Below are 24,893 nucleotides of genomic sequence, written 5' to 3' on the forward strand. Positions count from 1 at the left end.
TTGTCCCCATCTCTGTCCCCTGTCACATCTCGGTGTCCCCAGCTCTGTCCCGGTGTCCCCATCTCTGTTCCCTGGCACTTCCCAGTGTCCCCAACTCTGTCCTCCTGTCCCCAGCTCTGTCCCTGTCACTTCTCAGTGTCCCCAACTCTGTCCCCCCTTTCCCCAGCTCTGTCTCCTGTTACTTCCCAGTGTCCCCAGCTCTGTCCCTTGTCACTTCCAGTGTCCCCAGCTCTGTCCCTGTGTCCCCAGCTCTTTCCCTGTCACATCCCAGTATCCTCAGCTCTGTCCCCAGTCCTGTCCCTGTGTCCCAGACCTGTCCCTGTGTCCCGAGCTCTGTCCCTTGTCACTTCCCCGTGTCCCCAGCTCTTTCCCTGTCACATCCCAGTGTCCCCAGCCCCGTCCCTGTGTCCCCAGTCCTGTCCCAGTCACTTCCCCCTGTCCCAGCCCTGTCCCCAGCCCTGTCTCTGTGTCCCCAGTCCCGTCCCAGTCACTTCCCCCTGTCCCCAGCCCTGTCCCTGTTGTCCCCAGTCCCGTCCCAGTCACTTCCCCCTGTCCCCAGCCCTGTCCCCAGCCCTGTCCCTGTGTCCCCAGTCCCGTCCCAGTCACTTCCCCCTGTCCCAGCCCTGTCCCTGTGTCCCCAGTCCCGTCCCAGTCACTTCCCCCTGTCCCCAGCCCTGTCCCTGTGTCCCCATTCCCGTCCCAGTCACTTCCCCCTGTCCCCAGCCCTGTCCCTGTGTCCCCAGTCCCGTCCCAGTCACTTCCCCTGTCCCCAGCCCTGTCCCTGTGTCCCCAGTCCCGTCCCAGTCACTTTCCCCTGTCCCAGTGTCCCCAGCCCTGTCCCCTGTGTCCCCCAGTCCCATCCCAGTCACTTCCCCCTGTCCCCAGCCTTGTCCCCAGCCCTGTCCCTGTGTCCCCAGTCACTTCCCCCTGTCCCCAGCCCTGTCCCCAGCCCTGTCCCCTGTCCCCAGGGCGTCCACCGCTTCGTGGCCCGGGAGGAGGTGGTGGTGGCCGCGCTGGCTGACCGGGGCCTGCACCGCGGCACCCAGGACCACGCCATGACCCTGCCCCTCTGCAGGTACCCCCCTGTCCCCCCCCCCCGTCCCCTGTGTGTCCCCCCCCCCCGCCGTGGGGACACGGCCCCGGGGCCGGAGGTGACCTCGGTGTCCCCGCAGCCGCTCTGGGGACGTCATCGAGTACCTGCTGAAGAACCAGTGGTTCCTGCGGTGCCAGGAGATGGCCCGACGTGCCCGGGAGGTGACAGGGACACGGGGGTGGGGACACACCCAGACCCCCGTGTCCCTGACCCTCCCCTTCACGTGGGTGTCCCCCCCCAGGCGGGTGACATCGGGCAGGCTCCGACTCGTCCCAAATTTCACGAGAAGAACTGGAAAACGTGGATGGACAACGTCGAGTAAGGGGGGGGGGGGGATGCACCCAGGAGTCTGGGGGGGGTCCCAGGCATCTGGGGGGGGTCCCAGGGGTCTAAGGAGGGGTCCCTGGAGTTCAGAGGGGGGTCCCAGGGGTCTCAGGAGAGGACCCAGGAGTCTGGGGGGGGGTTCCCAGGCATCTGGGAGGGGTCCCAGGGGTCTAAGAAGAGGTTCCAGGTGTCTGTGGGGGGGTACCCAGGCATCTGGGGGGGGTTCCCAGAGGTCTAAGGAGGGGTCCCTGGAGTTCCGGGGGGGGGGGGGTCTCAGGAGAGGACCCAGGAGTCTGGGGGGGAGGTTCCCAGGCATCTGGAAGGGGTCCCAGGGGTCTAAGGAGGGGACCCATGAGTCCAGGGGGGTTACCCAGGGGTCCGGGGGGGGTCCCACGTGTCTGGGGGGGGGTCCCAGAGGTCTAAGGAGGGGTCCCATGAGTCCAGGGGGGGTCCCAGGGGTCCAAAGAGGGGTCCCAGGTGTCTGGGGGGGGGTACCCAGGGGTCTAAGGAGGGGTCCCAGGTGTCTGGGGGGGGTTCCCAGGGGTCTAAGGAGGGGTCCCATGAGTCCAGGGGGGGTACCCAGGCATCCGGAGGGGGGTCCCAGGGGTCTCAGGAGGGGACCCATGAGTCCAGGGGGGGTCCCAGGGGTCCGGGGGAGTTTACCCAGGGGTCTAAGGAGGGGTCCTAGGCGTCTGGGGGGGTCCTAGAGGTCTAAGGAGGGGTCCCATGAGTCCAGGGGGGGTCCCAGGGGTCCAAAGAGGGGTCCCAGGTGTCTGGGGGGGGTACCCAGGGGTCTACGGAGGGGGTCCCAGGTGTCTGGGGGGGGTCCCAGGGGTCTAAGGAGGAGACCCATGAGTCCAGGGGGGGTCCCAGGGGTCTAAGGAGGAGACCCATGAGTCCAGGGGGGGTCCCAGGGGTCCAAAGAGGGGTCCCAGGGGTCCAAAGAGGGGTCCCAGGGGTCTCAGGAGAGGACCAGGGATCTGGGGGGGGCACCCAGGGGTCTGGGGAGAGTTCCCAGGCGTCGGGGAGGGGACTCAGGACTTCAGGAAGGGGACCCATGGGTGCCGGGGTGGGTGGTCCTGGGTGTCCTGGGGGGGGGGTCCCAGGCATCTGGACCCCACTAATCTCCCCCCCCTCTCTCCGCCCCCCCCCCAGGGACTGGTGCCTCTCCCGGCAGCTGTGGTGGGGCCACCGGGTGCCCGCCTACCGGGTGGGGGTCCCCGAAGCGGGGTCCCCCCCCGAGGACCCCGAAGGTCCCTGGGTTGTGGGGCGCAACGAGGCCGAAGCCCGCGCCGCCGCCGCCCGCGCCCTCCGCTGCCCCCCCGACCAGCTCCAGCTCCACCAAGGTGGGGGGGGGACCCCAAAATTCCTCCACCGTCCCCCAGTTCCATCCCTGCACCCCAAAAATCCCTCCCTGCACCCCCAAAATCCCTCCCTGCGCCCCAAAAGCTTCTCTGTTGGCTCAAATTTTCCTTGTGCACCCCAAAACCCTCTGGGGACCCCCCAGCCCCCCCTAAATCCGCCCCCCCAGCACTCTCCCGTCTTCTCCAGCACCCTAAAATCATCCTCCAGCACCCCGAAGTCCCAGCAGCCCCCCTGACACCCTCTGGCAGCCCCCTGCCCGCCTCCAGCACCCCCAAAATCCCCCCCCAAGCACCCCCAACACCTCCAGCAACCCCTCGACACCCCTCTCGCCCCCCTCCCAGACTCTGAGGGCTTTTGGGGGTCCCCCCAAAAACCCAACCCAAGCTCCAGGGCCTTTTGGGGTCCCCCCAATCCCCCTTCCCAGGCTCTGAGGTCTTTTGGGGTCCCCCCAATCCCCCTTCCCAGGCTCTGAGGTCTTTTGGGGGGCCCCCACCCATTTCCCTCCCAAGGCTCTGAAGGCTTTTGGGGCCCCCCATTACCCCTCTCCAATGCTCCAAGGCTTTTTGGGGTCCCCCAAACCCTCACCCAGGCTCTGAGGCTTTTTGGGGCCCCCCTCATTTCCCTCCAAGACTCCAAGGCCTTTTGGGGTCCCCCCAAACCCCCCCCCCAGGGTCTGAGGCCTTTTGGGGGGCCCCCTCCATTTCCCTGCCAAAGCTCCAAGGCCTTTTGGGGTCCCCCCAATCCCCCTTCCCAGGCTCTGAGGTCTTTTGGGGGGCCCCCCCATTTCCCTCCCAAGGCTCTGAAGGCTTTTGGGGTCCCCCCAAACCCCCCCCCCAGGCTCCGAGGCATTTTGGGGTCCCCCCTGACCCCCCCTGCCCCCCCCTCAGACCCCCGACGTCCTGGACACCTGGTTCTCCTCCGCGCTCTTCCCCTTCGCCGCGCTGGGCTGGCCCCAAGAGGTGAGTTTGGGGGGGACACAGGGGACACAGGGGGACAGAGAGGACGTGGGGGACATGGGGGACCCCCCCTGTGCCCCCCCCCTTTTTTTTTTGCCCCCCCAGACCCCCGATTTGGGGCGGTTCTACCCACGGCCGTGCTGGTGACGGGCAGCGACCTCCTCTTCTTCTGGGTGGGGGCGCATGGTGATGCTGGGCCAGCAGCTCACGGGGCGCCTGCCCTTCTCCCAGGTAACCCCCCCCCGATGTCCCCAGGGGGTCCCCAATGTCCCCAAGGGGTCCCTGACATCCCCAAGGGTCCCCTTTTCCTTCTCTCGGGGTCCTTGTGTCCCTTCGGGCCCCCCCATTGTGCCCAAGGGTCCCCCATCGCCTCTCTCCTGGGTGTCACCTCCCTTTTTGGGGGTCTCTGTCCCACTTTGGGGGTCCCCAGTGTCCCCAAGGGGTCCCTAAAGTCCCCAAGGGTCCCCTTTTCCTGCTCTCAGGGGTCCTTGTGTTCCTTCAGGCTCCCCCAGTGTCCCCAAGGGGTCCCCAATGTCCCCAAGGGTCCCCTTTTCCCTCTCTCCCAGGTGTCTCCTCCGTTTTTGGGGGTCTCTGTCCCCCTTTGGGGGTCCCCAGTGTCCCCAAGGGGTCCCCAATGTCCCCAAGGGTCCCCTATCCCCTCTCTCCCAGGTGTCAGCTTCCTTTTTGGGGGCCTCCGTCCCCCTTTCGGTGTCCCCAGTGTCCCCAAGGGGTCCCCAGTGTCCCCAAGGGACCCCATTTCTCTCTCTCCCTGGTGTCGCCTCCCTTTCTGGGGTCTCTGTCCCCTTCTCGGGGTCCCCCAGTGTCCCCAAGGGGTCCCCAAGGTTCCCTTTTCCTGCTGTCAGGGGTCATTGTGTCCCTTCAGGCCCCCCCAGTGTCCCCAAGGGGTCCCCAATGTCCCCAAGGGGTCCCCTTTTCCCTCTCTCCTGGGTGGCACTTCCCTTTTAGGGGGTCCTCAGTGTCCCCAAGGGGTCCCCAATGTCCCCAAGGGTCCCCTATCCGCTCTCTCCCAGGTGTCACCTCCCTTTTAGGAGGTCCCCAGTGTCCCCAAGGGTCCCCTTTTTCCTCTCTCCCAGGTGTCACCTCTCATTTTGGGGGTCCCCAGTGTCCCCAAGGGGTCCCCAATGTCCCCAAGGGTCCCCTATCCCCTCTCTCGTGGGTGTCACCTTCCTTCTTGGGGGATCCCTGTCCCCCTTTTGGGATCCCCAGTGTCCCCAAGGGGTCCCCCAATGTCCCCAAGGGTCCCCTTTTCCCTCTCTCCCAGGTGTCACCTCCCTTTTTGGGGGTCCCTGTCCCCCTTTGGGGTCCCCAATGTCCCAAGGGTCCCCTTTTCCCTCTCTCCCAGGTGTCACCTCCCTTTTAGGAGGTCCCCAGTGTCCCCAGGATGTCCCCAGTGTCCCCAAGGGTCCCCTTTTTCCTCTCTCCGGGTGTCACCTCCCTTTTAGGAGGTCCCCATTGTCCCCAAGGGGTCCCCAATGTCCCCAAGGGTCCCCTATCCGCTCTCTCCCAGGTGTCAGCTTCCTTTCTGGGGTCTCCATCCCCCTTTCGGTGTCCCCAAGGGGTCCCCAATGTCCCGAAGGTTCCCCTTTTCCTGCTCTCAGGGGTCACTGTGTCCCTTCAGGCCCCCCCAGTGTCCCCAGGGGGTCCCCAATGTCCCCAAGGGTCCCCTTTTCCCTCTCTCCTGGGTGGCACTTCCCTTTTAGGGGGTCCTCAGTGTCCCCAAGGGGTCCCCAATGTCCCCAAGGGTCCCCTATCCGCTCTCTCCCAGGTGTCACCTCCCTTTTAGGAGGTCCCCAGTGTCCCCAAGGGGTCCCCAGTGTCCCCAAGGGTCCCCTTTTTCCTCTCTCCCAGGTGTCACCTCTCATTTTGGGGGTCCCCAGTGTCCCCAAGGGGTCCCCAATGTCCCCAAGGGTCCCCTATCCCCTCTCTCGTGGGTGTCACCTTCCTTCTTGGGGGATCCCTGTCCCCCTTTTGGGATCCCCAGTGTCCCCAAGGGGTCCCCAATGTCCCCAAGGGTCCCCTTTTCCCTCTCTCCCAGGTGTCACCTTCCTTCTTGGGGGTCCCTGTCCCCCTTTTGGATCCCCAGTGTCCCCAAGGAGTCCCCAATGTCCCCAAGGGTCCCCTTTTCCCTCTCTCCCAGGTGTCACCTCCCTTTTTGGGGGTCCCTGTCCCCCCTTTGGGGTCCCCAGTGTCCCCAAGGGTCCCCTTTTCCCTCTCTCCCAGGTGTCACCTCCCTTTTAGGAGGTCCCCAGTGTCCCCAAGCGGTCCCAGTGCCCCCCAGGGTCCCCCATCCCCTCTCTCCGCGGTGTCACCTTCCCTCTCGGGTGTCCCCAAGGTGTCCCCAAGGGTCCCCCCCACGTGTGTCCCCCCCCAGGTCCTGCTGCACTCGCTGGTGCGCGACGCCCAGGGCCGCAAGATGAGCAAATCCCTGGGCAACGTCATCGACCCCCGCGACGTCATCGCCGGGGCCTCCCTCCAGGTAGAGCAGACCCTACAATAACAAACCCCTCCCCCCCGAGACCCCAAAGAGGGGTCACGGAGACCCCCCCCCCCCCCCCAATGACACGGACCTTTGGTGGGACGCTGGGGGGCTTTGTTTATTGTAGGGTCTCCTCTCTTCCAGGAGCTGCAGGAGAGGCTCCACCGCAGGAACCTGGACCCCCGCGAGCTCGCGGTGGCCGCAGAGGGACAGGTAGGACCTGTCCCCGTCCCCACCCCCCCCAAAGCTGTCCCTGTCCCCCCCCAACCCCTCCCTGTCCCCCCCCCAGAGGCGCCAGTTCCCCCACGGCATCCCCGAGTGCGGCGTCGACGCTCTCCGCATGGCCCTGTGCTCCCACAACGTCCACGGTAAGCGGGGCGCGGGGGCCGGCGGGGACCCCCGTGTCCCCCCCCACCGGTGGCGTCCCCCCCGACCCCTCGGTGTCCCCCACCCCAGGTGACGACATCCGCCTGGACGTCGGCGCGGCCCTGAGCTCCCGGCACTTCTGCAACAAGGTCTGGAACGCCCTCAAGTTCGTCCTCGCCGCCCTGGGGCCCGATTTCGTCCCTCAACCCCCCGAGGAGGTACCAAGGTGGGGTCAGGGTGGGGGGCCACCACCCCCGGGACCCTCCCACCCGTCGCCCTTCCTCTTCCTCGGCAGGCGGAGCCCCGGCAGCCCATGGACCGGTGGGTGCTGAGCCGGCTGGCGCAGGCGGCGGGCGAGTGCGGGCGGCGGATGGAAGCCCTGGAGGTCCACGGCGCCGTCGCCGCCGTCCAGCACTTCTGGTTGCGTAGCTTCTGCGACGTCTACCTGGTGGGTGGGCCCGTCTGTCTGTCCCACCCGGCCCCTCGTGACCCCCCCTGGGTGTTAAACCCAGTAGTGGCCCGTTGGGCACGTCCATCCGTCCATCTGTCCGTCCCACCCAACGTGATGCAGCTCCTTGACCGTTGAACTCAACCCATCAGGACATGGTTGATGGTGTCCATCTGTCCATCTTCCTCAGTCCCTTGGGTCTCCTTGACTGTTGACCTTAGCCCGCTGTCTTGACTGCATCCGTCTGTCCCACCCCAGACCATTGAACCCAACCCATCTTGGCGTGGTTGATGGTGTCCATCTGTCCATCCTCCCCAGTCCCTTGGGTCTCATTGAGTGTTGACCTTAGCCCAACCTCACCCTGTTGAGTGTGTCTGTCTGTCCATCCCACCCAACCTGTTGTAGCTCCTTGACCATTGAACCCAACCCATCTGGACGTGGTTGATGGTGTCCATCTGTCTGTCCTCCCCAATCCTTTGGGTCTCCTTGAGTGTTGACCTTAGTCTCCTTCCTTGAGCATGTCCGTCCATATGTCCTCCCCAACCTATTGTAGCTCCTTGACCGTTGAACCCAACCCATCTGGACATGGTTGATGGTGTCCATCTGTCCATCCTCCCCAGTCCCTTGGGTCTCCTTGAGCGTTGACCTTACCCCGCTGTCTTGACTGCGTCCATCTGTCTGTCCTACCCAAGACCGTTGAACCCAACCCATCTTGGCGTGGTTGATGGTGGCCGTCTGTCTGTCCACCCCGATCCCTTGGGTCTCCTCGAATGTTGACCTTAGCCCGCTGTCTTGACTGCATCCGTCTGTCCCACCCCAGACCATTGAACCCAGCCCATCTTGACATGGTTGATGGTGGCCGTCTGTCTGTCCACCACAATCCCTTGGGTCTCGTTGAGTGTTGACCTTAACCCAACCTCACCCTGTTGAATGTGTCCGTCTGTCCATCCCACCCAACCGGTTGTAGCTCCTTGACCGTTGAACTCAACCCATCTTGGCATGGTTGATGGTGTCCATCTGTCCGTCCTCCCCAATCCCTTGGGTCTCATTGAGTGTTGAGTTTAGTCTTTCTCCTTGAACATGTCCATCCATCTGTCCTCTCCAATCTGTTGTAGATCCTTGGCCTTTGAACCGAGCCCATCTTGGCATGGTTGATGGTGTCCATCTGTCCATCCTCCCCAATCCCTTGGGTCTTCTTGAGCGTTGACCTTAGTCTCTCGCCTTGAACATGTCCATCTGTCTGTCCTCTCCAATGTGTTGTAGATCCTTGGCCTTTGAACCGAGCCCATCTTGGCATTGTTGATGGTGTCCATCTGTCCATCCTCCCCAATCCCTTGGGTCTTCTTGAGCATTGACCTTAGTCTCTCTCCTTAAACATGTCCATCTGTCTGTCCTCTCCAATCTATTGTAGATCCTTGGCCTTTGAACCGAGCCCATCTTGGCATCATTGATGGTGTCCATCTGTCCGTCCTCCCCAATCCCTTGGGTCTCCTTGAGCATTGACCGTAGCCGCTCTCTTGGGCGCGTCCGTCCATCCGTCCCACCCCACCTGCTGAACGCTGACCCCAACCCTCACCTTGGTTGCCCCCATCCGCCCTCCCCAAACCTCTCCGCCTCCACGCCCGTCCCCTCCCCGCCATGACCTCCGTCTGTCTGTCCGCCCGCAGGAGACGGCCAAGCCGGCCCTGCGGGACCCGGACGCCGTCGCCGGGACGCGTCGCGCCCTGCTGAGCTGCGCCGAGCTGGGCCTGCGCCTCCTGGCCCCCTTCGCCCCGTTCCTGGCCGAGGAGCTCTGGCAGCGCCTGCCCCGCCCGGCCCCCGCGCCCGCCGCCCTCGCCCTCGCCCCCTTCCCCGACGCCGCCCGCCTGGTGCGTACCCCGCCGCGGGGTGGGGAGGGGGTCCGACATGGGGTTCACCCCCCTGACACCCCGCTTTCTCCCCCCTCCCAGGCTCGCTGGCGCTGCCCCGAGCTGGAGACCGAGGTGGCGGCCATGCAGGAGGTGGCGAGGGCGGCGCGAGGACTGCGCGACATCTTCCGCCTGGGCGCGGCCCGGCCCCCTGGTGAGCGCGGGCGGGTGGGCGGGTGGGGGCAAGATGGCCGACAGGGGCGGGTGGGGGGAACTATAAGTCCCAGCATGCCTTGGGGAGCCCAAGATGGCTGCCAGGCCTGTGGGGACTACAGTTCCCAGCAGGTAGTGGGGCAGCCAAGATGGCTGACAGGGCTGTGGGGGGGACTACATGTCCCAGCATGCCTTAGGGTGGACAAGATGGCTGCCAGGCCTTGGGGACTACAGTTCCCAGCAGGTAGTGGGGCAGCCAAGATGGCTGACAGGGCTGGGGGGGGGGGGGGGGGAACTACATGTCCCAGCATGCCTTAGGGTGGACAAGATGGCTGCCAGGGCTGTGGGGCCTACAGCTCCCAGCATGCACTCAGGCATTCAAGATGGCTGTCTGGGGGGACTACATGTCCCAGCATGCATTGGGAAAGCGAAGATGACTGCGGGGCCTACAGCTCCCAGCATGCCCTGGGACATCCAATATGGCTGCCAGGGCTGTGGGGATTCTAGCTCCCAGCATGCATGGAGGCAGCCAAGATGGCTGCCAGGGTAAGGGGGAGGGACTACAAGTCCCAGCATGCCTTGGGGCACCCAAGATTGCTGACAGGGCTGTGGAGGACCACAAGTCCCAGCATGCCCTGGGGCAGAGTTAAGATGGCTGCCACAGAGGACTCCGCATCCCAGCATGCACCTGGCTCTGCCCCAAGATGGCAGCTCCCGCTGGAGGCAGCCATCTTGCCCAGGCCTGGCAATCCCAGCATGCCGAGGGGGCGGCCATGTTTCCTCCTGGGTGGGGGCAGCCATGTTGGCGGGGGGGGCGGGGCCATGCTGGGAGGCGGGGCTATCCCAGCATCCCTCGCTCAGTGGCAGTGCGGTGCCCGGCGGCGGCGCAGGATTCGCTGGCGGCACTGGGCCCCGCCCTACAGGCCCTGGCGCAGGCGGGGCCTCTGCAGCTCCTCCCCCTGGGGGCGGAGCCGGGGGCCGGCTGGGTGGGGGCCCCCGCCGGCCCCGACACCCACGTCTACCTCTGCCTGCGGGTGAGTGCCGCCCCGGGGCATCGTGGGACGCTGGAGGACCGGGGAGGGGGGACCCCAGGGGCATTGTGGGACTCTGGAGGACCTGGAGGGGGGACCCAGGGCCATGGGGGGACCTGGGAGGGGGGAACCCAGGGGCATCATGGGAAGCTGGAGGACTTGGGAGCCGCCCCGGGGCATTGTGGGATGCTGGAGGACCTTGAGGAGACCCCAGGGGCACTGTGGGATGCTGGAGGACCCGGGGGGGGGGAACCCAAGAGCATCATGGGAAGCTGGAGGACTTGGGAGGCACCCCAGGGCACTATGGGACACTGGAGGACCTTGGGGGGACCCCAGGGGCATTGTGGGATACTGGGGGACCTTGGGAGGCACCCCAGGGCATTATGGGACACTGGAGGACCCGGGGGGGGGGGGGGGAACCCAAGGGCATCATGGGAAGCTGGAGGACTTGGGAGGCGCCCCAAGGCATTGTGGGATGCTGGAGGACCCAGGGAGGGAACCCAGGGGCATTGTGGGACGCTGGAGGACTGGGAGCGGGACCCAGGGCCACTGAGGGACCTGAGGAGGGAACCAGGGGCATCATGGGATACTGGGGGACCTTGGGGGGAACCCCAGGGCATTGTGGGACGCTGGAGGACTGGGAGCGGGACCCAGGGCCATTGGCGGATGTGGGGGGGGGACCCAGGGGCATTGTGGGAACTGGGGGACCCCCAGGGGCATTGTGGGACACTGGGGGTGTCCCCCCCCTTTTCTTGCCCCCCCCAGGGGCTGGTGGAGCCGGCGGCCGCCCGGGCCCAGCTCGACGCCCGCAGCCGCGGCCTAGAGCGGCGCCTCGGGGGGGCCCCACCCCAGCAGGTACCGCCCTCTCATTACCCTAATTACCACTAATTAGCCTCATCACTCTAGAGAGACGGAGGGGGGGAACTAATTAACCTCGTTTTTTTGGGGGGGGGGGAGGGCTTCGTTAGTGCCAGGGGGAGGGGCACCACCCCCCCCCCCCCCCCCCCGCCGCTTCGTTAGCGCTGCGCTCGTTAACGCCGCTCTCCCCAGGTCGCCCTGCTCCGCTCCGAGCTCGCCCGCCTGAAGCAAGCGCTGGGGGCCCTGGGGCCCCCCGACCCCCCCCCGGGGCCCCGGCGGGGGGGGAGGGGACCCCGGCAGCGGGGGGGACCCCGCCCCCCAATAAACCCCCCCCTCCCCGCTCATTTGGGGACACCCTAACGACCTCGGCGCCTCGTTATTTGGGGGGGGGGCTCAGAGGGGCAGGGCTTGGGGGAAGTGGGTGGGGCTTGGGGGAAGTGGGCGGGGCCAGAGGGCCAGGCTCCGCCCCTTCTCCTGGTTCAAGGTTGGCCCCACCCCCCTCCTCGCCTCCCCTCCCCTCCCCATCTCTGGGAGCTGCCGGCCCCGCCGCGGTGACATCATCGGCGGCGGTGGTGACGTCACTGGCGGCCCCGCCATGGCGTGAGCGACCGTGGGACCCCGAGATCGGGCGCCCATCCCCCACCCTTCCCCTGCCCCCCCCCCCCCACGTCGCTGCCGGGACCCCGACTGTCACCTGCTGTCACCTCAGGTACTTGTCCCCTCCCCCCCCCCCCGTGTCCCCCTGTCCCCTCCTGGGGTCCCCTCGTGTCCCCCTCCTGTCCCTTCATGTCCCCTTCGTGTCCCCTTCATGTCCCCTCGGCGTCCCCCCATCCCCTCTGGTGTCCCCAATGTCCCCTCTGTGTCCCCTGTGTCCCCCTCGTGTCCCCTCCGTGTCCCCAATGTCCCCCCAGTGTCCCCCTTTGTGTCCCCAATGTCCCCCTTGTCCCTCCTGGGGTCCCTCTGTCCCCTTGTGTCCCCTCTGTGTCCCCCCATCCCCCCTGGTGTCCCCCCCAGTGTCGCCTCCGTGTCCCCTTGTCCCTCCAGGGGTCCCCAGTGTCCCCCCCGTGTCCTCTCATGTCCCCTCCCCATCTCCTCATCCTTCCCGGTGTCCCCTCCATGTCCCCTCCGTGTTCCCAATGTCCCCCCAGTGTCCCCCTTTGTGTCCCCAGTGTCCCCCTTTGTGTCCCCAATGTCCCCCTTTGTGTCCCCAATGTCCCCCCTGTCCCTCTTGGGGTCCCCAGTGTCCCCTCCGTGTCCCCTCTGTGTCCCCCTGTCCCTCCTGGGGTCCCTCTGTCCCCTCGTGTCCCCTCCGTGTCCCCATGTCCCCTCCAGGGGTCCCCTGTGTCACCCCAATGTCCCCTCCGTGTCCACTGTGTCCCCCTCGTGTCTCCTCATGTCCCCTCCCCATCTCCTCATCCTTCCTGGTGTCCCCTCGTGTCCCCTCGTGTCCCCTCCGTGTCCCCAATGTCCCCCCAGTGTCCCCCTTTGTGCCCCCCAGTGTCCCCCCTGTCCCTCCTGGGGTCCCCAGTGTCCCCTCCGTGTCCCCCTGTCCCTCCTGGGCACCCCAATGTTCCCCTCTGTCCCCTGGGTCCCCTCCATGTTCTCTGTGTCCCCCCAATGTCCCCTCCTGGGGTCCCCCATGTCCCCTCTGTGTCCCCCCAATGTCACCCTCCATGTCCCCCTGTCCCTCCTGGGTCCTCCGTGTCCCTTTTGTGTCCCCTCTGTCCCTTCTATGTCCCCTGTCTCTTCTGGGGTCCCCCAGTGTCCCCCCAATGTCCGCTCTGTGTCCCCCCCATGTCCCCTCCATGTCCCCTTTGTCCATCTTGGGGTCTCTTTTTGTCCCCTCTGTGTCCCCCCAGTGTCCCTCTCTGTGTCCCCGCGTCCCCTCTGGGTCTTCTCTGTCCCCCCCGTGTCCCCTGTCCCTCCTGGGGTCCCCTGTGTCCCCCCCAGTGTCCCCATCTGCGTCCCCTCCATGTCCCCTGTGTCCCCATGTCCAGTCCTAGGGTCCCCCATGTCCCCTCCATGTCCCTTGTGACCCCCCAGTGTCCCCTCTGTGTCCCCCCTGTCTCTCCCGGGGTCCCCAGTGTCCCCATCTGTGTCCCCTCCATGTCCTCTGTGTCCCTTCCGTGTCCCCATGTCCCCCCAATGTCCCTCCCCGTGTCCCCTCTGTGTCCCCCCCATCCCTCTATGTCCCCCGTGTCCCCCCAATGTCCCCCCCGTGTCCCCTCTGTGTCCCCCCTGTGTCCCCTCTGTGTCCCCCCTGTCCCTCCTGGGGTCCCCAGTGTCCCCCCAGTGTCCCCATTTGTGTCCCCTCCGTGTCCCCTCTGTGTCCCCCCTGTCCCTCCTGGGGACCCCAGTGTCCCCCCAGTGTCCCCGTTTGTGTCCCCTCTGTCCCCTGTGTCCCCCCTGTCCCTCCTGGGGTCCCCAGTGTCCCCATCTGTGTCCCCTCCATGTCCTCTGTGTCCCTTCCGTGTCCCCATGTCCCCCCAATGTCCCTCCCCGTGTCCCCTCTGTGTCCCCCCCATCCCTCTATGTCCCCTGTGTCCCCCCAATGTCCCCCCCGTGTCCCTCTGTCCCCTCTGTGTCCCCCCCATCCCCCCCTGTCCCCGTGCCACCCCCCCGGTGACGTCCCCGTGTCCCCTCTGTCCCCCCAGGTCCCTGCCCATGGCCGAGGGCTGCTCCCACGCCGTCCCCCCTCGTCCCCTCCCCGGGGAGGTGACAGCCACCCCCGGGGACGTCACCGCGGAGCCCGAGCCGGCGCGGGGACAAACCGGGGGCGTCCCCGAGGGGGGGGGTGACACCGGTGTCCCCCCCGGTGATGGCACTGTCACCCCCCGGGCCAGCGGCATCACCATCACCGTCACGGCCGCCCCGGCCGACGAGGACGCCGGGGACTTTGGGGACACCGGGGACTTTGGGGACACCGGGGACGTCACAAGGGACGCGGGGAGCGGGGACGGGACGGAGCTGCGGGACGAGGGCGTTGGGGACAGAGATGCCACCACCCTGAGGGACGTTGGGGACAGGGATGTCCCAGATCTGGGGGACAAAGCTATTGGGGACAGGGGTGTCCCAGATCTCGGGGACAGAGATGCCACCAACCTTAGGGACGCTGGGGACAGGGATGTCCCAGATCTGGGGGACAGAGATGCCACCAACCTTAGGGACGCTGGGGACAGGGATGTCCCAGATCTGGGGGACAGAGATGCCACCACCCCAAGGGACGCTGGGGACAGGGATGTCCCAGATCTGGGGGACAGAGATGCCACCACCCCAAGGGACGTTGGGGACAAGGATGTCCCAGATCTGGGGGACAGAGATGCCACCACCCCAAGGGACGTTGGGGACAGGGATGTCCCAGATCTGGGGGACAGAGATGCCACCGCCCCAAGGGACGTTGGGGACAGCGATGTCCCCACCCCAAGGTACATTGGGGACAGGGATGTCCCAGTTCTGGGGGACAGAGATGCCACCAACCTTAGGGACGCTGGGGACAGGGATGTCCCAGTTCTTGGGGACAGAGATGCCACCACCCCAAGGGACGTTGCGGACAGGGATGTCCCACCCCACGTGGTCAAGGACGTTGGGGACAAAGCCACTGGGGACAGGGATGTCCCCACACTGATGGACATTGGGGACAGAGATGCCACCACCCCAAGGGACGTTGGGGACAGGGATGTCCCAGATCTGGGGGACGAAGCCATTGGGGACAGGGATGTCCCAGATCTGGGGGACAGAGATGCCACCACCCCAAGGGACGTTGGGGACAGGGGTGTCCCAACCCTTGGGGACAGGGATGTCACCACACCGAGGGACATTGGGGACAGGGATATCCCAGTTCTTGGGGACAAGGACATTGGGGACAGGAAGGCCACTACCCTGAGGGACATTGGGGACAGAGATGTTGGGGACAGGGATGTCCCAGTTGTTGGGGACAAAGCCATTGGGGACACAGATGTCACCACCCCAAGAGACCTTGGGGACAGGGATGTCCCACCCCATCTGGTCGAGGACATTGGGGACAGGGATGTCCCCACCCTAAGGGATGTTGGGGACAGGGATGTCCCAGTTCTTGGGGACAAGGGTGCTGGGGACAGGGATGTCCTCACCCTGAGGGACACTGGGGACAAGGATGTCCCAACCCATGTGGACAAGGACGTTGGGGACAGGGGTGTCACCGTGCTGAGGGGCGTTGGGGACACGGATGATGTCCAACCCCATCTGGTCAAGGACCCTGGGGACAGGGATGTCACCACGCTGAGGGACACTGGGGACATCACAGCCTTGAGGGACGTTGGGGACAGGGATGTCGCACCCCATCTGGTCAAGGACATTGGGGACAAGGTTGTCACCATGCTGAGGGATGTTGGGGACAAGGATGTCCCAGTTCTTGGGGACAAGGACGTTGGGAACGGAGATGCCACCACAGTAAGGGACATTGGGGACAGAGATGTCCCAGCCCAGCTGGTCAAGGACGTTGGGGACAAGGACGTCGCAGCTCTAGGGGACATTGGGGACAGGGATGTCTCCACCCTGAGGGAAGTTGGGGACAGGGATGTCCCAGTTCTTGGGGACAGAGATGCCACCACACCAAGGGACCTTGGGGACAAGGATGTCCCAGTTCTGGGGGACAAAGCCACTGGGGACAGGGATGTCATCACGCTGAGGGACATTGGGGACAAGGATGTCCCACCCCATCTGGTGGAGGATGTTGGGGACAGAGGTGTCCCTACCCTGAGGGACATCGGGGACAGGGATGTCCCACCACATCTGGTCGAGGATGTTGGGGACAGGGATGTCCCCACCCCAAGGGACGTTGGGGACAAGGATGTCCAACCCCATCTGGTCAAGGATGTTGGGGACAAGGACGTCGCAGCTCTAGGGGACATTAGGGACAGGGATGTCCCCACCCTGAGGGACACTGGGGATGTCACAGCCTTGAGGGACCTTGGGGACAGGGATGTCCCAGATCTTAGGGATGGAGATGCCACCACCCCAAGGGACCTTGGGGACAGGGATGTCCCAGATCTTGGGGATGGAGATGCCACCACCCCAAGGGAACTTGGGGACAGGGATGTCCCAGATCTGGGGGACAGAGATGTCCCCACCCCAAGGGACGTTGGGGACAGGGATGTCCTAGATCTGGGGGACAGAGATGTCCCCACCCCAAGGGACGTTGGGGACAGGGATGTCCCAGATCTTGGGGACAGAGATGCCACCACCCCAAGGGACCTTGGGGACAGGGATGTCCCAGATTTTGGGGACAGAGATGCCACCACCCCAAGGGACCTTGGGGACAAGGATGTCCCAGATCTTGGGGATGGAGATGCCACCACCACAAGGGACCTTGGGGACGAGGATGTCCTAGATCTGGGGGACAGAGATGCCACCACCCCAAGGGACCTTGGGGACAGGGATGTCCCAGATCTTGGGGATGGAGATGCCACCACCACAAGGGACCTTGGGGACGAGGATGTCCTAGATCTGGGGGACAGAGATGCCACCACCCCAAGGGACCTTGGGGACAGGGATGTCCCAGATCTTGGGGACAAAGCCGTTGGGGACAGAGATGTCCCCACCCCAAGGGATGTTGGTGACGTCACCGCCCTGGGGGACGTTGGGGACCTCGGGGCCACCTGCGCCGCTGGTGGCATCACCATCACGGTGACGGCCCCGCCTGGGGAGGAGGCGGGCGCTGGGGACGTCCTCGGCGATGACATCACCGCTGACGTCACCGCCGCCCTCCCCGGGGAACGCCCCCCTGGTGACGTCACGGCGGGGGGGCGATGTCACTTCCTCTGTCCTGGAGGAAGCCCTCCCTGGTGACGTCATCACCGAGGGGGCGGGGCTTGTGGGTGACGTCACGCCCGGAAATGTCCTCGCCGATGACATCATTGCCGGGGCTGACGTCCCTTCCTCCGCCTCCGGGGAGCGTGGCGCTGATGACGTCATCGCCACGGGTGATGTCACTTCCTCCCCGCCGGGAGGCGCCGCTGACCTCACCGGTGACGTCACCGGCGCGAGTGCCGCCCCCTGGGGTGACGTCACTGATGACGTCACGCCCGAGGGTGACGTCGCGTCCTTCCCCCCTGGCGGCGGCGCCGGGCGTGACGTCACTCCCCCGGGCGATGACATCACGGGTGACGTCAGCCCCGGGGAGGAGCCGCCCCGCCCCGCCCCCAACGAACCCGTCCGCTCCGGGCGATGACCTCACCGATGACATCACCGCTGAGGCGCCCGGAGAGGGCGGCGGCAGCCGAGGCCACGCCCCAGGTAGGGGGGGAGGCGGTGTCAAGCCCTGGGGGCGGGGCCGGGGGTGGGTGGGGCATCTGGGGGCGGGGCCTGGAAGATGGAGGCGGGGCCGGGGAGATGGGCAGGGCCTGGGGTGGGTGGGGCATCTGGGGGCGGGGCCTGGCAGATGGAGGCGGGTCCAGGGGGAGATGGGCAGGGCCTAGGGTGGGTGGGGCAGCTGGGGGCGGGGCCTGGCAGCTGGGGGCAGGGCCTGGCAGTTGGGGGTGGAGCCGGGGGGAGATGGGCAGGGCCTAGGGTGGGTGGGGCATCTAGGGGCGGGGCCTGGCAGCTGGGGGCGGGGCCGATGAGAGATGGGCAGGGCCTGGGGTGGGTGGGGTGGGGCCTGGAAACTGGGGGCGTGGTCACGGTGGGGCCAAGGGCGGGGGTGGGGCTGGGGGCGGGGCCCGCCGCTGACCCCGCCCCTTTCTCTCTCCCCATAGAAGCCCCCCAGCCCCAGACCCCCCCCCCGGGCTGCCCCCTCGTCTTCCTCGCCCTCCTCTGCCTCCTCCTCGCCCTCCTCCTCCTCGCCGGGGTCTTCGCGGTACGGCCGGGACCCCGGGGTGCCCTGGGGGGGGGTCACGGGGTGGGGGGGACCCCTGGGTGCCCTGGGGGGGGGGTCCCTAGGTGCCTGGGACCCCCCGGGGTGTCTTGGGGGGGGGACCTGGGTCCTCTGGGGGGAACACAGGGGGTCCTGGGTCTCCTGGGGGGGTCATGGGGGGGGCCACGACCCCTGGGGGGGTCACAGGGGGCGTCCTGGACACGTGGGTCCCCTTGGAGGGGTCACAGGGGGGACCTGGGTGCCCTGGGGGGGGTCACAGGGGGTCCTGGGTCCCCTGGGGGGGTCAAGGAGGGGGTCCCGGACGCCTGGGTGTCCTTGGGGGGGTCACAGGGGGGACCTGGGTCCCTTGGAGGGGTCAGGGGGGGACCTGGGTCCCCGGTTGGGGTCAAGGGGGGGGTCCTGGACATCTGAGTCCCTTGGGGGGGGTCGGGGGGGGTCCCCGATGCCTGGGTCCCTTGGGGGGGGGGTCCCTGATGCCTGGGTCCTCTGGGGGGGGTCACAGGGGGTACCTAGGTCCTGTGGGGGGGTCATGGGGGGGGTCCCTGATGCCTGGGTCCCTTAGGGGGGGTCACGGGGGGCACTTGGGTCCCCTGGGGGGGGCCAGGGGGGACGACCTGTTTTCCCTGGGGGGGTCCTGGGGGGCACCTGGGCCCCCTGGAGGGGCCAAAGGGGGGTCCCTGATGCCTGGGTCCCTTTGGGGGGGTCACTGGGGGTACCTGGGTCCTCTGGGGGGGCCACGGGTGGGTCCCTGATGCCTGAGACCCTTGAGGGGGGTTCACAGGGGGGACCTGGGTCCCTTTGGGGGGGTCACGGGGGGCACTTGGGTCCCCTGCGGGGGTCAAGGGGGGGGTCCCGGATATCTGGGTCTGCTGGGGGGGGGGTCATGGGGGGTACCTGGGTCCTCTGGGGGGGCCACGGGGGGGGTCCCTGATGCCTGGGTCCCCTGGGGAGGTCGTGGGGGGGGTCCCTGATGCCTGAGACCCCTGAGGGGGGGTCACAGGGGGGACCTGGGTCCCTTTGGGGGGGTCATGGGGGGCACTTGGGTCCCCTGGGGGGGTCAAGGGGGGGGTCCCGGATATCTGGGTCTGCTGGGGGGGGTCATGGGGGGGTACCTGCATCCGCTAGGGGGGCCACAGGGGGGTCCTTGATGCCTGGGTCCCTTTGGGGGGGTCACTGGGGGTACCTGGGTCCTCTGGGGGGGCCACGGGGGGGGTCCCTGATGCCTGGGTCCCCTGTGGAGGTCATGGGGGGGTCCCTGATGCCTGAGACCCTTGAGGGGGGGTCACAGGGGGGACTTGGGTCCCTTTGGGGGTCACGGGGGGCACTTGGGTGCCCTGGGGGGGTCAAGGGGGGGGGTCCCGGATATCTGGGTCTGCTGGGGGGGGTCATGGGGGGTACCTGGGTCCCCTGGGGGGGTCCCGGCCGCCTGGGTGCCCCCCTGACCCCCCCCTTCCCCCCCCCCAGGCCGTCCATTACATCAAGGTCTTCCTCATCAGCTCAGCCGCCTTCTCCGCGCCGGTGGCCGAGTCCTTCCCCTGAGCCTTGGGGGGGGGACAGGGGGGGGACAGGGGTGTCACTGTCACACCCCCCCCCCAGGAGCAATAAAACCCCCACCCCGGTTCCCCCGGACGCCCGGGTCCCTTGGCAGCGGGGGAGGGGGGGGCGTCACGGCCCGTGGCCACCGGCGAGCCCGGGCTTGTCACCGGACAAAGTGTCATTGTCCCCAGGGCCACCGCGGGGGGCGGCCGGCAGGGTACTGGGGGTACTGGGGGCACTGGGGGCACTGGGACGGGGGGAGGGCTTGGGGACATTGGGATACTGGGGGTACTGGGGGTACTGGGGGCACTGGGACATGGGGGAGGGCTTGGGGACATTGGGACACTGGGGGTACTGGGGACACTGGGGGTACTGGGGGTACTGGGACAGGGGGGAAGGCTTGGGGACATCGGGATACTGGGGATACTGGGGGTACTGGGGGCACTGGGGGTACTGGGACAGGGGGAGGGCTTGGGGACATTGGGACACTGGGGATACTGGGGGTACTGGGGGCACTGGGACGGGGGGAGGGCTTGGGGACACCGGGACACTGGGGGCACCAGGATACTGGGGGTACTGGGACAGGGGGGAGGGTTTGGGGACATTGGGGACAGGGGGGACATTGGGGACACGGGGGGATGTTGGGGACACAGGGGGACATTGGGGGGACATTGGGGACACGGGGGGATGTTGGGCACACAGGACACTGGGGACACGGGGGACACTGGGGGGACATTGGGGACATTGGGGACATGGGGGGACTTTGGGGACACGGGGACTTGGGGGTTGGGGGACACTTCAGGGCTGTTGGGGACATTGGGGGACACTGGGGACACATTGGGGACACTGGGGACATTGGGGACACTGGGGACCCTGGGGACATGGGGGGTTGGGAGACACTGGGGGGACATTGGGGACAGTGGGGTGACATTGGGGACACGTTGGGGACACGGGGACCGGGCGGGGGAGGGCATGGGGCCAGCCGTGTCCCTCGTCCCCGCCCCGGGCCAGGGCCACCCCCGTGTCCCCACCCCGGGGCCGTCCCCGTCCCCCGGCTATAAGTGGGGGGACACCGGGGGGGGGGGGGCTGGGCAGCGCCATGGGGGTGACGGGGACACAGGCGGTGGCCTTGGGGACACTGCTGCTGCTGCTGGGGGGTGAGGGGGACGGAGGGGGACTGGGGGGGGACACTGGGGGACATGGGGGGACAAGGGGGGATGGGAGGGACGTGGGGGGACACTGGGGGACGTGGGGGGACACTGGGGGGACAGGAGGGACATGGAGGGGACGTGGAGGGACCCTGGGGGACGTGGAGGGGACACGGGGGGACATGGGGGATACTGGGGGGACTGGGGGGGACATGGGGGGACACTGGGCGGGGTGAAGGGGACATGGGGACACGAGGGGACATGGGGAGGACATGGAGGGGACGTGGAGAGGACATGGGGGGACACAGGGGGGGACATGGGGGGACATGGGGGGATGGGAGGGACGTGGGGGGACACTGGGGGACGTGGGGGGACATTGAGGGGACACTGGGGGGTGTGAAAGGGACATGAGGGGACACGGGGGGACCCTGGGGAATGTTGGGGGGGACACTGGGGGGACATGGGGGGACATTGAGAGGACACTGGGGGGTGTGGAGGGGACACTGGGGGACACTGGGGGACATGGGGGGACACGGGGGGACTTGGGGGGACACTGGGGAATGTGGGGGGACATTGAGGGGACATGGGGGGTGTGAAGGGGACACGAGGGGACACGGGGGGACGGGAGGGACATGGAGGGGACGTGGAGGGACCCTGGGGGACGTGGAGGGGACACGGGGGGACATGGGGGGACACGAGGGGATGTGGGGGGGACAGGGGGGGACATTGAGGGGACACTGGGGGGTGTGAAAGGGACATGAGGGGACACGGGGGGACCCTGGGGAGTGTGGGGGGGACACTGGGGGGACTGGGGGGACATGGGGGGACATTGAGGGGACACTGGGGGGTGTGGAGGGGACACTGGGGGACACTGGGGGACTTGGGGGGACATTGAGGGGACACTGGGGGGTGTGAAGGGGACACGGGGACATGGAGGGGACATGGGGGGCACTGGGGGACATGGGGGGACACTGGGGGGGTGTGGAGGGGACATGGGGGACACTGGGGGGTGTGGAGGGGACACTGGGGGACATAGGGGGGGACTGGGGGACACAGGGGGACATGGGGGGACACTAGGGGACGTGTGGGGGACACTGGGGGACACTGGAGGACGTGGGAGGACACAGGGGGGGACATGGGGGGACACGGGGGGAAGGGAGGGACATGGGGGGATGTGGGGGGACATTGAGGGGACACTGGTCGGGGTGAAGGGGACATGGGGGGACACTGGGGGATGTGGAGGGGACATGGGGGGACATGGAGGGGACATGGGGGGACCCGAGGGGGTGTGGAGGGGACATGGGGGACATTGGGGGGTGTGGAGGACATGGGGGGGACATGGGGGGGACATGGGGGGACTTAGGGGGACACTGGGGGAAATGGGGGGACATGAGGGGACACAGGGACGCGGGGGGACACTTGGGGACATGGAGGGGACATTGGGGGACACAAGGGGACGTGGAGGGGACATGGGGGGACATGGCAGGACTTGGGGGGACACTGGGGGACATGGAGGGGACAGTGGGGGACACAGGGACATGGGGGGACCCTGGGGGACCCGAGGGGACATGGGGGACCCGGGGGGGACATGGAGGTGACCCGGGGCCACCCGGGGCCACCCGCGTCCCCTCCCCGCAGGACCCGCCCAGCCCGTCCCTGTCCCCGAGCAGCCCTGGGGACAAGCGCTGGCCTCGCTGCTCCGGTTCCTCCGTCTCCTCCCGGGTGGCCTCTCGGGGACAACGGTGGCCTCGGGGCCACCCCCCGAGGCGGGGACGCTGGGGTCACCCCCGGGCTTGAGGACATCGCCCCACCGACTGGGGACGTGGCTCCAGCTCTTGGGGACGTGGGCTGGGGGACCTGAAGGACGTCCCCAAGGACCAGGGGTGGCACCTGAAGGACCAGGGACACGTCCCCATGGAGGTGGGACACGTCCCAAAGGACCAAAGATGTCACCTCAAGGACCAGGGCCACGTCCCCAAGGACCAGAGCCACGTCCCCATGGAGGTGGGACACGTCCCCAAGGACCAGGGGTGTCACCTCAAGGACCAGGGACATGTCCCCAGGGACCAGAGCCACGTCCCCATGGAGGTGGATCATGTCCCCAAGGACCGGAGATGTCACCTCAAGGACCAAGGACACGTCCCCAAGAGCCAGGGTCACATCCCCAAGGACTGGAGATGTCACCTCAAGGACCAGGGCCACGTCCCCATGGAGGTGGGACAAGTCCCCAGGGACCAGAGCCACCTCAAGAGGTTGGGACACGTCCCCAAGAGCCAGGGACACGTCCCCAAGGACCGGAGCCAAGTCCCCAAGGACCGGGGACACATCCCCATGGTGGTGGTCCCCGTCCCCATGGAGCTGGGGCATGTCCTCAAGAGCCAGGGACATGTCCCCAAGGACAGGAGCCACGTCCCCATGAAGGTGGGACACGTCCCCAGGGGCCAGGTATGTCACCTCAAGGACCAGGGACACGTCCTCAAGGTCCAGAGCCAAGTCCCCATGGAGCTGGGACACGTCCCCAAGGTCCGGAGCCACCTCCTCAAGTGGTTGGGACACGTCCCCAAGGTCCAGAGCCAAGTCCTCATGGAGGTGGGACACATCCCCAAGGAACGGAGATGTCACCTCAAGGACCAGGGACACGTCCCCATGGAGCTGGGACACGTCCCCAAGGTCCAGAGCCACATCCCCATGGAGATGGGACATGTCCCCAAGGTTCGGAGATGTCACCTCAAGGACCAGAGCCAAGACCCCGTGGAGGTGGGACACATCCCCAAGAGCCAGAGCCACGTCCCCAAGGACCAGAGCCACGTCCCCATGGAGGTGGGACACGTCCCCATGGATCTGGGACACGTCCCCATGGAGGTGGGACACGTCCCCACGGAGGTGGGAGACGTCCCCACGGACGTCCCCTGCACCGGGGGTGGCTGAGGAGCTCGGGCGAGAGCCGGAGCTCGGCGGCGTCACCCGGCTCCCACCTCGGGGACGTTGGGGACATCGGGAGCCAGGAGGTGGCCGGGGACGTCGAGGACAGCGGGAGCCGCGGTACGGGGGCGGGGGAGGGGCGTGAGGGGCGGTGGGGACACCGAGGGGACCCTGTCCCTCCCCTTGTCCCTCACCCTGTCCCCTCGCCAGGTTGGGGACACTCGGAGGAAGGGCAGGAGGTGGCGTAGCGCCGGGGGACGGCCTGTCCCTGTGTCACTGTCACCGTGTCCCCGTCTCTATGTCCCCATCCTGTCCCCGTGTCCCCATCATGTCCCCGTGTCCCCATCCCATGTCCTTGTCCCCGTGTCCCCATCCTGTCCCCGTGTCCCCATCCCATGTCCCCATCCTGTCCCTGTGTCCCCATCCTGTCCCCATGTCCTTGTCCCCATCCCCCTGTCCCCATCCTGTCCCCGTGTCCCCATCCTGTCCCCATGTCCCCATCCCACGTCCTTGTCCCCGTGTCCCCATCCTGTCCCCGTGTCCCCATCCTGTCCCCATGTCCCCATCCCACGTCCTTGTCCCCGTCCCCATGTCCCCATCCCATGTCCCCATCCTGTCCCTGTGACCCCATCCTGTCCCCATGTCCTTGTCCCCATCCCCCTGTCCCCATCCTGTCCCCGTGTCCCCATCCCCGTGTCCCCGTCCCCATGTCCCCATCCCATGTCCTCGTCCCCATCCCCGTGTCCCCATCCTGTCCCTGTGTCCCCGTCCCCATCCCCATGTCCCCATCCCATGTCCCCGTCCCCGTGTTCCCATCCTGTCCCTGTGTCCCTGTCCCCATCCCATGTCCTCGTCCCCATCCGCTTGTCCCCATCCTGTCCCCGTGTCCCCGTCCCCATCCCCATGTCCCCATCCCATGTCCTCGTCCCCATCCCCGTGTCCCCATCCTGTCCCTGTGTCCCCGTCCCCATCCCCATGTCCCCATCCCATGTCCTCGTCCCCATCCCAATGTCCCTATCCTGTCCCCATCCCGTGTCCCCACCCCGTCCCCACGTCCCTGTCCCCATCCCATCCCCGTGTCCCCATCCCCGTGTCCCCACCTCAAGTCCCCACCCCATCCCCACGTCCCTGTCCCCACCCTGTGTCCCCATTAAAGATGGAAGCAGCATCGTCCCCACGTCCCTGGGCTGGCCTTGGGGACAAGGAGGGGACACCCCACGGGTCCCCACATGACGGGTCCCTCTCCCCACCCCCACCCCGTGGCACGAGGGCGCCAGGTCTCAGCCTCCCCCCACCCCACGGTGACACCAAGAGTGGGGACAGAGGAGTCTTTAATTGGGGACATCTGTGGGTCCAGGACGCTGGTGGCTCTCCTTGGGGACATCCATGGGGTCTATGGGTACAGGATGGCGGTGGCTCTTCTTGGGGACATCTGTGGG

General features: G+C 67.1%; 3 protein-coding genes across 5 annotated transcripts; all 3 read left to right on the plus strand.

The window, feature by feature from the left end:
• Positions 1 to 968: 968 nt before the first annotated feature.
• LOC142359737 (valine--tRNA ligase, mitochondrial-like) lies at positions 969 to 11,644 on the plus strand (the record flags this gene model as incomplete). Its single annotated transcript, XM_075412161.1, is given in 18 exon segments — positions 969 to 1,075; positions 1,173 to 1,254; positions 1,335 to 1,411; positions 2,573 to 2,678; positions 3,670 to 3,741; positions 3,844 to 3,868; positions 3,871 to 3,914; positions 3,916 to 3,969; positions 6,131 to 6,235; positions 6,380 to 6,448; positions 6,525 to 6,603; positions 6,692 to 6,819; positions 6,897 to 7,049; positions 8,717 to 8,917; positions 8,999 to 9,110; positions 9,971 to 10,143; positions 10,906 to 10,995; positions 11,191 to 11,644. Coding segments are annotated over 18 exon segments (1,845 nt in total), but the record flags the coding sequence as incomplete, so codon positions are not given.
• Positions 11,645 to 11,689: 45 nt separating this feature from the next.
• On the plus strand, positions 11,690 to 16,824 carry LOC104328975 (uncharacterized). The gene is made up of 2 exons (XM_075412165.1): positions 11,690 to 11,707; positions 13,653 to 16,824. The coding sequence occupies exon 2, from the start codon at positions 13,663 to 13,665 to the stop codon at positions 16,822 to 16,824; it is 3,162 nt and encodes a 1,053-aa protein (XP_075268280.1). The 5' UTR covers positions 11,690 to 11,707; positions 13,653 to 13,662.
• Positions 16,825 to 20,479: 3,655 nt separating this feature from the next.
• Positions 20,480 to 24,609, plus strand: LOC142359738 (uncharacterized). 3 transcript variants are annotated; one of them, XM_075412164.1, is made up of 4 exons: positions 20,480 to 20,541; positions 22,171 to 23,121; positions 23,245 to 23,574; positions 23,665 to 24,609. In XM_075412164.1, the coding sequence occupies exons 2-3, from the start codon at positions 22,447 to 22,449 to the stop codon at positions 23,458 to 23,460; spliced, it is 891 nt and encodes a 296-aa protein (XP_075268279.1). In that variant the 5' UTR covers positions 20,480 to 20,541; positions 22,171 to 22,446; the 3' UTR covers positions 23,461 to 23,574; positions 23,665 to 24,609. The 3 variants fall into 3 exon arrangements, with proteins under 3 accessions (XP_075268279.1, XP_075268278.1, XP_075268277.1); XM_075412163.1 differs by having other exon boundaries at positions 22,171 to 22,977; positions 23,098 to 23,574; XM_075412162.1 differs by having other exon boundaries at positions 22,171 to 23,574.
• Positions 24,610 to 24,893: the final 284 nt, after the last annotated feature.

This window comes from Opisthocomus hoazin, unplaced genomic scaffold (genome assembly GCF_030867145.1).
Source record: "Opisthocomus hoazin isolate bOpiHoa1 unplaced genomic scaffold, bOpiHoa1.hap1 HAP1_SCAFFOLD_314, whole genome shotgun sequence".
NCBI classification, from domain to species: Eukaryota; Metazoa; Chordata; class Aves; order Opisthocomiformes; family Opisthocomidae; genus Opisthocomus; species Opisthocomus hoazin.